A 13,699-nucleotide genomic window follows, 5' to 3' on the forward strand; every position below is an offset into this window, starting at 1 on the left:
GATGTATCGGACTCAAGGATAGCGATCCAAGAGTATAGAGGGTTCGTGATCAGACTCAAGAGAGTTAACTCAAGAGAATATACAAGTCAAGGTAAAACCCAGTAGAATCAAGTTAAGGAATAATAGTACAAGTGGATCGACTATATATAGGTAAGGATCTCAGTGTTCAGGGCAGGTCTGGTAATTGTACAATGGTCAAGAAATGATATATCGGGAAGGCGGGCTCAGGCAGGAGGCCATGAGGTCAGGGATGGGAATATCAAGGAAAAAGGAAGTAAGGCCATGAGGCCATGGATCAAGGGTCCAAATGGAAGCATCTAGCTTCTATCACAGAAGGTCAGGGTCGGCGGGGATCAAGGAGTGCATCAAGCATCATGGTGAATCGTGAAGAGGTGAAGGTGTGACGTTGTGACGGGGTGAAGGGTGAGAAAAAGATAGGGGCTTCATGTTACTGTAACACTGGCCGACCTCTGCTTGTACATGCACATTGGTGCTGGCCAGAGCTGTGGGGATGGTACTGGCCGACCACCCAAGTGAGGCTCCCTACACACATACATCAGTACCAGCCAACAACTTAGGGCATCAGCAAAAACCTACACATTGTTGAATAACTGTATAATACTTGGCCAAGTCTTTCCATGACTTGCACTTCTAAGATACTCAAGTCCAGCAGGATATTTGACTTATGCAAGTTGATCAGTGTCAGTAGATAATGTAAGTATACAAATATATATAAGTGTTCATGTCTTATGTGATGTTGAGCATCATGGTCAAGAACCCAAGTATCTAAAACAACTCAAGAATGATAAGGAAAGTGTGGGTTTCCTCATGGTATTGATGAGAGAGCCGGCCGGTGCATGTCCAGGCCATGTACAGAAAGGCAGGCCGACACCTCAGGCATTGATAACAGAGCCGGCCGGATCAGGACCATGGTGTGTACAAGAAGGCAGGCCGACACATCAGGCATTGATAACAGAGTCGGCCGGATCAGGACCATGGTGTGTACAAGAAGGCAGGCCGACACATCAGGCATTGATAACAGAGTCGGCCGGATCAGGACCAAGGTGCGTACAGGCAGGCAGGCCGACACTTCAGACATTGATAACAGAGTCGGCCGGATCAGGATCATGTGGTGTACAAGCAGGCAGGCCGATACTTCAGACATTGATACCAGAGCCAGCCGAGCCATCTCCAGTCTAATACCTTAGACAAAGTATTATCAAGAAAGATGTTGATTTTAGTACTATCACTTGAGAGTTAGTCATTCAAATTGTACTATCTGCAAGTATAAATGGGCCAGCTCTAGAGTATGAGGTATATGCAGTGTTCCTGACCACCATAACTATCATATATTGGCTAGATAAGTCTTTGATATTATAATAGCCAAGACTGTTAAGTGACTACAATCATCTTGTCTTTGAATGAATTTTCAGCATCCAATGCAAATCTTCCCCACAAGAGCACCTGTCGATGTGTATAAGCTTGATGACCAGGCTTTGTAGCTTGTCGGTATCTTTGGTCCCATTCTTCCATCCTGTATTTAAACCAACTCACTGTCCAACCCATTTCGTGTTGGACCAATCTCAACTCCTCCTCCCACCTTTGCCATCTAGCCTTAGCTTTCAACCAATTTACCCTGTAGACTAATACCTGTCACTGCAGAAAATAGGCATATTAGATATGACTTACATTCATCCATCCAAACATCTTCCTGCGAATCATGACCATTATTGACTAGCCAAAACCAAGCCAGTCTGTCTGATCCCTGTCCATATCTGTTCTCTTCCGTCACTTCCTTGTCCACACTGAGCTGGTGTGGCTGAATGTCTTGATAAATCGTCCTCAGAGTATCTTCATCAGCCCCTAGTCTCTGCATTGAACCCCTTGCCCTTTGATACCTTCGGACACACTTCTCTATTTTGATACGGCATCGTAGAGCCTCCTGCTTTGACCTGGTTCCTGTCCATGTGGAATCTGCACTTCGGAAATGTTGACGGTAAATTATCGCTTTATGACCGAGAGCCTGCCGTAACTTTTCCAAGCAATCATTTGCTTGACCCTTTCGTAACTCCAGTTCTTCAGCTTGCAGAGTGTGCAAGCCCAGGGCTAAAGCCTCATTTCGGAGCACTGAAGATGGCATCCAAATGCCCATGGCTTCTGCAGGAACTTCCTCATCAATCTCTTCCAACACATCTTCAATATCTGCAGCCTCGCGTACTTCCTCCACCACATCTGTAGTGCAAAATCTGATGTCATCCATGTGCTCAGTACCCCCATGGACTTCAATGCCCTCTGTCATAGCATCAGCAATTTCATGAAATTTCGAAATACGTGCAGCCAGTTTTTGTCGTTTCACTTGAACTGCAGCCTTTTGAACTGCAGATGCATCTTTGGGAAGCTGCCGAATAGCTACCCTGAGTGCATCCCTAGATAGTAATTAGAAATACATCACCACCATCAATATATATGATGAAACAACATACTGTGAATCCTCTATATTGATGCCGTCAATGAGCCAAGAAATTGATCCCAACCTCCCTGTATCAGCATATTCTGATTCAGTTAATTTTAGCCGTATTTCTGCCATTGTTGGTGCTTCCAATCACCCAATCAGAATGTACGTCACAGGGAACTGAATAGAAGCTTCGAAGTGCTCACCTTTAGCTATCTTTAGCTGGTAGATGTCGAGATGTTCTCCACGTTCTTCTTTTGCCTTCTCCTCATCTTTTTCCCATGCCCTCACTTTGATGACATCCAAAGATCCTGTAAGCTCTTCAAATGGCACCCTAGTGTCTTCAATGCCCTTGTTGGCCCGTTTGTACTTTCTCAAGAGCGTCTTAACTGCATCAGTGTGAAACTGTGATGTCATTCATTCCAAATATAGGCACTTACCTATTCTGACAAGTTTTTTCCAATTTGAGTTACGCATATGATCATCAAGAATTTCTTGACGGTGTGCTTGGCTCATAGAACGTGCTGTGGGAGATATCTTGTTAAAGGGAGCCCAAAGTGTCTCCAGAATTTCCCCGTCAACTTGCCCAGCTCCTTGAATGAAGTTTAAGCTGTATCTAGCAAAACAGGCAAGTTTATGAGCGCTCAAGTGAAATTTCCCCACTGCAGCCACAATCTCAGTGTTGTCTGGGAGCTCCAATCCAGGGCAGTTGTCAACACGTTGAGTGAAGTTAAGGCTCCACTGGCACCCCACATCATAGATGATCAGGGAGTTGTCAATGTTGCCAGCAGCATGCTTAATGGCATTGCAAATGGAATAATCTATATTCATATGGCTTGAAGTGATTTTGTCAGCATGTCAAGCCCAAGGCTCGTCTTAACCTAGATTGAGTAAATGAAAGAAAACTTGCCGTTCACCCTTCTGAAAGTCCACTATGCAGTGGGGAACAAAACATCCATGCCGAGCACAAGCAGTGGCTCCGACCCCTGTAGCTCGGAGGTTGCTTCTGTTTGTGTTTGCTGCATTGACTGCCCGATGGTTGCTACACGAGGATCTCTTTCTACAGGTTCAGCCACCACTAACAATGCAAAGCAACTTGATTCACCTCTTTACTCTCCATAGCTGAAGCCAAGTGAGCTTGGTAATCTCCTGCTGTTACCATATAACCTAAACCATCTGAGAGGAAGACGTCAAGCTGAGGCTGTCGCATGTTCATGTGCTGAGCGGTAAAGTTTCCATCTACCACAAATCTTCTCATAACAAGCCACCTGCAATCAAAAAGTCAGCATCCGCGAGTTATCTGGAACCAACAACTTCTGGCCAATAGAGACAAATGGTCGGCCTTGACTGACTCTGAGCTGCGTACAGAAGGTACCGGCCAGGACCACTGCTGTGCTATGCACTGTGGGTACTGGCCGGAGTCTGGCAGACAAAGCCAGTAGAGACAAATGGTCGGCCGTGACTGACTCTGGGCTACGTACAAGAGGTACCGGCCAGGACTCAGCTGACACATATTACCGGCCAGGACCACTGCTGTGCTATGCACTGTGGGTACTGGCCGGAGTCTGGCAGACAAGGATTTCTGGAATTGACTTGCCTTTCGTACTTCTGCTCCCAAATAAGAGGCATGTTGATTCCTGGCTGCGGACAAGAAGGGCAAAATAGAGCAAAATCTCCTGCACTAGGGGGTGCTTCCATGTCATGGCCAAATCCAAACCATTTACGGTTCTTCAAGTCGCGCCAGAGTCGAGACACTCTCATGAGTTCACGATATCGATCCTACAGATGGGATTTTGCATTCAGTATGAGCTAGAATTATGGTATTGTCGGTTCTACTCACCGGGACAGCATCTGGAAAAGCATTATTTGTCAGCCGTCGGATTTTCTCAAAGAAGCTCATTGCCGAAGTCTTGCATTCCAAGGCATCAATGAGATAATGATCCAGTACTTCGAAGGTGAACGCAGTCCTAGGGCGCGTGATACTGGCGGGAAATAGTCCTGCTTGGAGCAGCTGCAGGTGATGTTCATGGTGTGATCCTGGACACCGACACCACGACACATTGTGTGTGAACACCCCAGAAGAATGTACAATAATCACAGAAGAATCTTGATCAAGGTGACATTGTCCAACTCCATAGCAAGGGCAAGACTTTCCACCATGGCCCATGTACCATATAAATCCTTGGGCAGAAAGAGTGACGTCTTCAAAGCACTTGCCATTCCAAAATTGGATTTTGTGGAAAGGCAATGACTGATGTGATTTGAGGAGACAAGGGCGACACCAGCTGTGGTCGCCAGTGCAAGTTGTGCAACGGAAGGAATTATCTTCACATTGGCAAGTCTCGCAGATGCCTGCGGTGGCAAATTTCTCTGAGTCCAAGATGACATCTAGATACACATCTCGGTGAGCGAGATACTCTGATATGAAGTCATTTTGTGTCTATGCCATTGATGAGAAACAATTACTAGTAAGCCAAGGCCTGTTAGACATACCTTTGTTTTTCTCCCTTGCTCAGCAGCCTCTTCGTCAATAACAAAGTCACCAAACATTTCCTGATTTAAATCCTCTTCTTGGATGTCTGGTGATTCTGTGTGTACTTCTTTAACTCGTTTTCTTGGGCTGGTAGTAGGCTCTGGCGAAGTTTGATACAGCCGATCAGCACAAGACTCAACCCAAGAGGGATTTCCCCTCTTGTCTCTTGTAGGTTCGTGAGCAACATAATCAACATCCGGATCCTTTTTTTGTGATAACTTTCCTCTATGTTGGAAAGAATAAGAAATAGCCTTGAGACGCTGCCTTTTTTTTGAGGACATAGTGCTTAGACCGAGGAAATATTCCAGTGTATGAGAAGTCAACCGATTTAAAATCACAAGCTTTGTCTAATCGGGATATCTATTTTCGGGAAACTACTCCTCGTCCCCTGCTCTTATTTGATCTCCGAATGGCTTTTAAACCCCCCTTCTTACCTGCCCCCACTCTATTCAGAAAATCCCGCTGGTTTGGAAACTTTGGTCTCGGTACACCAAGCCTATCGTGCACTTTATCCTTGACAAAGTGTGCAATCACAATTCTCTCCCCATCACCCCACCGTGGCACCCCGTGCTCCAGCACCTTCCCTAAAATGTAAACCATAGTGCCAGGCGGATATGCTAGCTCGGCACCCAGATCTGGCAGAGCTAGTACGGCATGATGACCTTTGCCAAGGCTCACCAAAAGGTCATAGAATGAAGGCGATGCTCCAGGGTCTCGGTGATTTGGGGTCTCTCGGTTGACAATAACTTCCAATCCAGAAAACTCCAAGGGCCAAACAACAGGATCTGAGGTACGAACCGTATCCTTCATATTAGCAACAGATTCCACACCGGCCTGATATTGATCTGGCGCAATAAGACTGGTGATAGCGGACCACAAATGTTCAGTTACGGTTATTTCGGACAACCAATCTCGGACTGCAGGTGAAGAAAGGGAGCTTGATTGGTACAAGTCATCCTGAAGCCGCTAGCCCATTTAAGTTAGTTCTGTATCACGGCAAGTATACGAATACAGAGTTACCTCATGGCGTTGCATGAATCCTCCCGGGCATAAAGTCACCCTTCCTACTCCAAATTCTCCCCCGCTTGAAGGCATGACAAATCCTTGAGAACGCCAAGGCTGCTTTGCCTTCTGAGTGGGCTTGGGCAAAGACTGATCTAAGGCAGGTCTCAGCAATTTGATGGACTGGTTGACACGATCCTAATTATAACTTATTAAAAGGACTTAAACTGTAATCAAATCAAATTCATACCATTCTATCAGGCACCATGATTTCTGGCAAATACCAAGCAAGGATCCTTCCATGCCTGTCAACAAATGTTGCCGGCTCTGATATTGAACCAAACGAAGGACAGTGGAAATATTTTGCTAGCTTATGTCTTTGGCTGTCAGCATGCGATGGATGGGACGCCTTGGCACTGTCCGCAAACCGATCTGCGTCCAAATCCGCTCGCACTATGGCAACATGATGAATGACAGACCCCCCAACCATCAAATCAACACTTACGGGGATTAACTACAGCATAGGCTATTATGACCGCAGCCCTGGTAAGTTCAATCTCGGCAATGGCATTCGCCTTGACATCACTACCAGTACTGGACAGACGTATGTCCTGCCACTTGGCCCACAATCTAGTCCTTAAGTTCCAGCTGTCAAGTTTTTCTGGACAGTGACGTGAGATTCCCTTACCTGGCTCTTTGCAGCAAATTGTCATTGATTTTGTCACCTATCAGCAACTCATACGGCGATGAATCACGCAGTAGGTCATCTATAAGCCTACAGAGGCTCTTGGACAGAATTGTCACAGCAGGATCCGCCATTTTTGGGTGGTTGGAGTTTGGAAAATCAGACGAAACAACAGAATGGTAAAATTTTCAACCGCAGGCGGTCTAGAGTCTAGACTATAAATGGTTTTAATTTACAATGTTGGAAGATCCAAATCGGGATAACTTCTAATTTGGATGGCGTCGTAATATAAGATTTGCAAAGACATACCATCCAAGCAGAGGCCTGTATTGTGAAAGAAACAGATGAGAAACAGCAGTCCCAACTTAAGTTACCTTACATCCTTCAAATTCAAGCTCAAGAAATGGCAGTCCAGACATAAAAGCTGGGAGAACCTTTAAATTTGAGCCTTATGCTAACGGCAAGTAATAAACTGGTCTGCCAGTGTTGAATATTGTGTCTTAGGCGCGATATAGCACAGTCGTGCAGGTAAATCCTTGTATCTGAGCTTTCCACCTGGGCTCAGGAAAAGAGCAATCACACTCGAATATGAGGCTTTTGGTAAGGCCCACATATCCGAGCTTTGAGACGCGATTGCTCTTTTCCTCAGCTCAGGCGGAATACCTGAGATACTGGCTGCATGCTACGGGCCTTACCAAAGATGTGATTGCTCTTTTCCTCAGCTCAGGTGGAATACCTGAGATACTGACTGCATGCTATGAGCCTTACCAAGAGCCTTGTATTCAAGTGTATCTACAGTAGAGACAAAATCTCAGGCATGAGCAATCGTGTTTCAAAGCTTGGATATGAGGATTTGTTCTTTTCCTCAGTTCAAGTGAAATACCTTACCTGAGATACCAACTCATATAGACGCAGTTCTCTTTTCCTCAGCCCAGGTGGAATACCTGAGATACCGGCTGCATGCTACAGGCCTATGCTGAGGAAAAGAGCAATCGCTGTCTCAAAGCTTGGATATGAGGATTTGCTCTTTTCCTCAGTTCAGGTGGAATACCTGAGATACCGACTCATAGACACGATGAAGAAAAGAGCAATCGCGTCTCAAAGCTTGGATGAGGATTTGCTCTTTTTCCTCAGCTCAGGCGGAATACCTGAGATACCAACTCACATAGATGCAATTGCTCGTTTCCTCAGCCCAGGTGGAATGCCTGAGATACCAGCTGCATGCTAAGGGCCTTACCAAAAGCCTCATCCCTTACTCTGATTGTCTTCTAACCGAATCTAGCAGCAGCCGCATCTATTCCGCCACATTCAAGACCAAAGACAAGCACACTGAGGGTACTCTCAAGCACCCCCTAGTTCAACAATATGCTGCTGCGAAAATTGGCAACATTCTAACTGCAGTATTTAAAAGTCACGTGACTTTTTCACACAGACGGAGCAGGGTGGTGTCTCTATTTGGTTACAAATCGCAACTAAGTTATATTGGCGGTACATCTTTCTGTCTAATTGAAGAAAAAAAACAAAGGTGTGACAAAGCCAATACAAGGCTACCGCAGAGGGGCCCTCTCTGCGGCAGTCTAGTACTGCGTAATACAGTAATAAAAAGTAGAGCGAGAAAAATATAGCCAACTAAATAACATAATCTGTGAACCGCGCTGGCAATCAGTATCTGCGAAGCGAATATCAAAAAGGTTACCTTTGAATGTCTGAACAAGCCAAAAGAAAACATATCTGTAAGCTGCCATCAGCATTTGGTCAGAGGTAACGATACAAGTTACCTTATGGTGGAGCGGTTGTCATCCCTCCAGAGAAAATACAACACAAGGATGGCGGGAGGAGGCGCACCAATGTGGACACTTAAACCTCCCAAGCGCAATGGTGGTTGAAGGAGGGGCGCACCAATGTGGACACTGAATCCTCCCCAAGCCAAGCCCCCAGTACTCAATGATAAAAGAAGGGAGGAGAAGTGCGCCAATGCACACATACATCTCCTCCCAAAGCCAAGCCCCCAGTACTCAATGGTGAAGCAAGGGAGGAGAAGTGCGCCAATGCGCACATACATCTCCTCCCAAAGCCAAGCCCCCAGTACTCAATGCTGAAGCAAGGGAGGAGAAGTGCGCCAATGCACACATACATCTCCTCCCACTCCCAAAGCCAAGCCCCCAGTACTCAAAGCTCAATGATGAAGAAGGCGTTCAGTAAAGAGATGGCTGAAAGAAAGACATACCTTAGATCTATAGGCGCCTCAATAGTATACCAAAATAACTAGAAAGAAGGGTTTAGTGGAGAGACGGTTCAAAAAAGACAGACCTTATATCTGGAGGCACCCCAATAGTGTCCTAAATTGTCTAGAAAGAAGGCGTTCAGTGAAGAGACGGTTGAGAAGAGACTTACCTTAGGTATCCGCAAATCAACCTATGCAACCAAATTAGAAATAGAATTAGAATTGAAAGACGCATACCGTGCAGTAGGGAATGAGTGCTCAGTGAGTTGTTAGCCACTTACACAGCTGCAGTCTGTGTAAGTGGCTAACAGGGTGAGCGGACAGAAGAGATGTGGTTTGAGCGGACAGAAGAGATGTGGTTTGAAATTGAACCGTGTGAAAGTGTTGCGCTGGACTTTATGTTCAACATATTTGATGTTGTTTGTTGCGGCAAATGCCGGCCCAACCACAACATGATCACATGACTGGTTGGTTTGAAAATTCGCAAAGTCCTTTTTGCTCTACCATTGGTAGTACCATTTCTTTTCCTTATCCAATGCCGCCTAAAAAGAGCAACACGGCCAAGAAGTCTTGTGGAGGTTCTGCCCGGAAACTTTTGGCACCTGCCGGCTCTCCTCCGGCGCCCGCAGGATCAAAATCGTCCACGCCATCCTTAGAGCCAGAGGACGCTAGGATTCCGGAAGAACACAGTATAGTAAGTTTTTTTTTGCTTCTTTCTAGTGTTCTGTTGACTGACTGGAGGTCAGTGGTGTTTGATCTGTCTCGATGGCGCGGAAGGTGACGTTGTACTCTTTGAATGCAACGCCTGCCCCCGCGTCATGTGCAGCAAATGCATTGAGGTGCCCAAGGCGCACGTCGATGCCGTCCAACATCCGGACGTTAAATTTTTATGTCTTTCTTGTCACTCATTGCGGACGGTTAAGGAGCCCGCGCCATATTTTGTGAGTCTTCTTTTTCTTATTCAAATGTTCTATTGATTGACTACTTAACTTTGTTCAGGGCTTCTACCGTAACGTTTTGCCAGAGGAAGGAGGAACGCCTCTACTCCCAGGCTTCCTACAGCTCAACGGCAAGTATGAGCTGGCGTCCAACTCCATCTTGGCAGCCACACCCCTCGCCATCGTCCATTTTTCCCTTGGCGGCAAGGACGCAATCTCCACACCCGTTCCACTCCTCTCGCATTACCTCGACAAGTACTACCCCAGCGGTGGGTTTCTGTACGTCGAGATCTCGTTCGACATCGTTTCGTATACGAAGATCGACAAGTACACCCGCGACCAGGTCGAAACGGTTGCTAAGCTCGTCCGTCACCTTGGCTCAACTGGTCGGGTCTTTGCGTTTCTCTCCAACCATTCGGAAGAAGACAGCGGTTGGCTCTTTGCAGGGAAGGAGGGTCAAGGTGATGGAGAGTATGTTGCGATGCAAGTTCAGCATGTAAGTTTTAAAATTTGACGCGTCAATATTATTAATTAATCTATTCTAGGTTCTCTCTACAGTGTTGAAGCCCTACGCCAGGATCCTCAAGTCCGCACACTTCGTCTTCCTGGTCTGCGGTTCTGTGGTGGCACACGAGACCCTACACTCAGCTCAAGGAGTCCGTTCTTCAATTCAACTTCGCATCTGCAATTATCTTTCCCGCAGCTCGCTTTCAACCCCTTGTCACCACTAATTTCTTGGTCGCCATGGCGGAACTTGTTGCGATTGAGCAACTCAACATCCGCACCGTATTTCCGACCCTCCTTAGTATGTCAGGCGGTCTCGGTCAACACACCAGCGTCATCCTGATGACTCCTGTCAACATTGATGGTTGCTGCAAGCTGGAACTCACTACATTCGCGCGCGCTCACACTCAGACTTCGCCTTGGGGCATTCCTATTCCTGCGCAATGCCCCCAATGTGGCTCTACCAAGAGCTGGGCTGAGAGGGTTGCTGTGACAGTTTCTGATGAGAATCACGACGCGCACGCCTCACACCAAGTCTCTGTTTGCCAGTACATCTACACATGCAAGTACACCAACTGTGGTAGCACGCAAAAGTTGCCATGCTACAAGTTTTCTGTCACCAAGCCTCCTGGGTCCATCATCAACAGTGCCAGGACCAAGAACTGCGCTTGGTTCAAGTCGCCTTCTACTCATTTTGTATCTCAGTCTTTACCTGACTCTACCCAAGGCAAGCGCAAGAATGAGACAGCGCCTCCTGGGACTGCAAAGAAGGCGCGCAGGTGAATTATGTATTTACTTGACACTGTATGTACATAATTTGAATTGATTGAGGTATCACTTTGTCACACGTGTGATTTGGTAATGACACGTCTTGGTTTGCATGCACGTGATCGCGTCTCCTTCAAAACTTCAACTCTTCGGCCTGGTCTAAGGTTACGCGACGCATACTCACCCTTACCAAAAGCTCCTGACTTACGTTTTCTTGTCATCAATGGCTGAATGGTATGCTTCTTGGGAGGGAGTACTGACTCTCCACAAAGATCAGTTTGTAAATGAGAAGAATTCCCGTCAGAATCTCCTAAGACAGATCCGCAATGAAATTGTCGCAATTCATCGCACAAGACAGGATTCCGAGGATTTACCAAAGGGATTGAAAAAGGTACTGTTTTGTTGAGTATATAATGATACTGATATAATTATTATATAGGCTATCAGGAGGTACTACCTCCAGTTCTTAACGGACGCTGATGATCGACATGCTGAGCAAGAGGTCTTGGGTGATGAGCCGGAGGAAGAACCATCTGGCGTGTCCCCTGAGGACAGAGAATTGGCGGCTCGTCCTAAGGACGCAGGGTTCTACAAGAAGGAGCTTAATGCTTGGGACGTCGCGCAGAAACTCTTCAAGCAGGAGATGGACGACTATGATAAGGAGCAGCAAAGAAGAAAGGCGTGCAACATTCTATTAAGTATAGGACTGGACATGCGAGGGAGTGGTTCAACAACATGACTTCTGCACATCGGAAGGAGGTTGAGGAGGCGAGGGACAAATGGAATAGGGAAGGTGCCCCAGTAGAAGCACAGGCGATGTAAATTGCCTTTTTTTTTTTCAATTTCTACTATAACAACATTGACAGGTATCGAAAGAAAAGCCTCAAAAAAGTTCTCGACGATTTTACAGAACAGATGCGGCGTTCTATGGGTTGCCGAGTCGTGATGTTAGTCAGTCACAAGAAAAATGCCGATCAGACATTAAGTGTCAAGATGTGAGTATTTATCCACTCTCCTCAGGGTAAAATAATAATTTTATTGTTATTCAGTCATGAGTCTCAGCCTGTCAATCACAAGAAACCGTTTAGCCTGAGTTCTCGAGGAAGCAAAGAGTGGACATCCGAAGGGTTTGAAAAATATGCCGAGTGGTCGAAGGAAGAATTTTGTAAGCTCTGTATTTTTGGGGATTGGTTCAGACTGCTCAATGACCGTGTATCAGACCCCACCAATGATGATGATGACTCCTCCGATGAAGACAGTAAAGATGGAAAAGATGCGATACCTGAAGTCATCTTGGACGAGCACGGGTTTGCAAAGCTCCCTTCCCGTAAAGGAGTGAGCCTCAGGGGGCAACAAGAGTTGGTTCGGCAAATTTTTCATGCATCTTACAGTGAGTTGCCGATCACTTCATCTGTTGATTTTAACTTGACTCAACTTCCGTTTTTCAGAAGTCTTCACTGGTAGCAAAAAGCCAGTACCTTGGCTCTCGATTGCCGGCAACCTTTTGGTGTACCTGGATCCAGACTCCATCCCTGATGGTTTCGTCGTGCAAGATCCGTCTCATTTGAAGGCGCAGGAAAAAACCATCTTTGGGGCCATTGGGAAGACAGGAAGGCCTCGAAACAGAAACTGGTTATTTTTGTCGGGGCCGTGAGTTCCCACATGAACAAGTCCCTGCTCGTCAATGCTGTCTATGTAGGCGAGAAAAAATCAAAAAAGAAGTATGTACCGGTCGACACTGATGATGAAGAGGAGGCTTCAGCGGCGCCTACGTCCACGAAACGTACAAGACAGCTGGCCGAGGCTAAGGCTTCCTCCAAGCCCAAGGCCAGCACAAGGCCCACCAAGAATTCAAGACCGCAGACCCAGGACAGCTCCGAGGATAGCTCTGATGATAATCTCACTCCATCGACAGGGCTGGTTAAGCGACCATCAGTTGGTCAAGAAGTCGTGCGCACACCAGCCACTGTGCCAAAGAAGGATCGGATGTCATTCTTACGGTCTCTCAGCAGCCACGACGAATATCTACTTTTGATTTCACGTCTCGGTGACTTGAAAAAGGTACGTTTGCGATTAATACCTGGATTGGTGAAACTTGATACTCACTTGACACAGGAACGAAGCTCTGAGGCAATGGAATGGCCCGCTTGGGCGACATGGAGTTGGGACAGATCACACCTTCCGAATAGTGTGCACTCAGACGAGCGTGAGTTGAACAAGTTCTTGGAGATAGTCCTCTCTGCAAAGATCTCTGGCTTGGAATCAGCCATGAAGGTCAGCCTAGGTCTTGGGATGCTGCTAAGAGAATGCAAGCGAGTTATCGAATATGAGGAGGACGAAGCTACCCTGAACACCCCCTCTTACCTTGGCACCTCTATTTTGAGTATCAAGACCCACGACCTCGTCATAGAGGCAATCAATACAGCCAGAGGTGGGGTTATGCGGATGCTCAAGGCGAAGGAAGGACAACATGCTGCCATTGCTGAGGCTGCTGGTGGTGAAGAACACGGAGCTGATACTGCCATTCGGACGATTTCAACCAGGGAAGAGAAAGAGGATGAGGGGACGGAAATGGAGGCAGATGAGTGCAAGG

General features: G+C 46.6%; 4 protein-coding genes across 4 annotated transcripts; 3 read left to right on the forward strand and 1 right to left on the reverse strand.

The window, feature by feature from the left end:
• Positions 1–290: 290 nt before the first annotated feature.
• Positions 291–1,168, forward strand: DEU56DRAFT_757885 (uncharacterized protein; the record flags this gene model as incomplete). The annotated part of the gene is made up of 4 exons (XM_041350176.1): positions 291–398; positions 763–932; positions 992–1,064; positions 1,109–1,168. 4 exons carry the CDS (start codon positions 291–293, stop codon positions 1,166–1,168), a joined length of 411 nt encoding a protein of 136 aa, XP_041206304.1.
• Positions 1,169–1,392: 224 nt separating this feature from the next.
• Positions 1,393–4,892, reverse strand: DEU56DRAFT_740730 (uncharacterized protein; the record flags this gene model as incomplete). Its single annotated transcript, XM_041348837.1, has 9 exons — positions 1,393–1,643; positions 1,690–2,398; positions 2,456–2,595; positions 2,659–2,841; positions 2,893–3,273; positions 3,334–3,508; positions 3,558–3,720; positions 4,059–4,231; positions 4,293–4,892. Coding segments are annotated over 9 exons (2,775 nt in total), but the record flags the coding sequence as incomplete, so codon positions are not given.
• A 4,539-nt stretch (positions 4,893–9,431) lies between these two features.
• DEU56DRAFT_914834 (uncharacterized protein) lies at positions 9,432–11,121 on the forward strand (the record flags this gene model as incomplete). Its single annotated transcript, XM_041357670.1, has 5 exons — positions 9,432–9,590; positions 9,643–9,837; positions 9,896–10,330; positions 10,380–10,442; positions 10,489–11,121. 5 exons carry the CDS (start codon positions 9,432–9,434, stop codon positions 11,119–11,121), a joined length of 1,485 nt encoding a protein of 494 aa, XP_041206306.1.
• Positions 11,122–11,329: 208 nt separating this feature from the next.
• Positions 11,330–13,691, forward strand: DEU56DRAFT_914835 (uncharacterized protein; the record flags this gene model as incomplete). The annotated part of the gene is made up of 9 exons (XM_041357671.1): positions 11,330–11,497; positions 11,546–11,787; positions 11,811–11,924; positions 11,973–12,101; positions 12,156–12,271; positions 12,326–12,496; positions 12,555–12,644; positions 12,683–13,167; positions 13,222–13,691. Coding segments are annotated over 9 exons (1,985 nt in total), but the record flags the coding sequence as incomplete, so codon positions are not given.
• Positions 13,692–13,699: the final 8 nt, after the last annotated feature.

Source organism: Suillus clintonianus (genome assembly GCF_016758775.1).
Source record: "Suillus clintonianus strain FC179 chromosome Unknown DEU56scaffold_59, whole genome shotgun sequence".
Taxonomy (NCBI): Eukaryota; Fungi; Basidiomycota; class Agaricomycetes; order Boletales; family Suillaceae; genus Suillus; species Suillus clintonianus.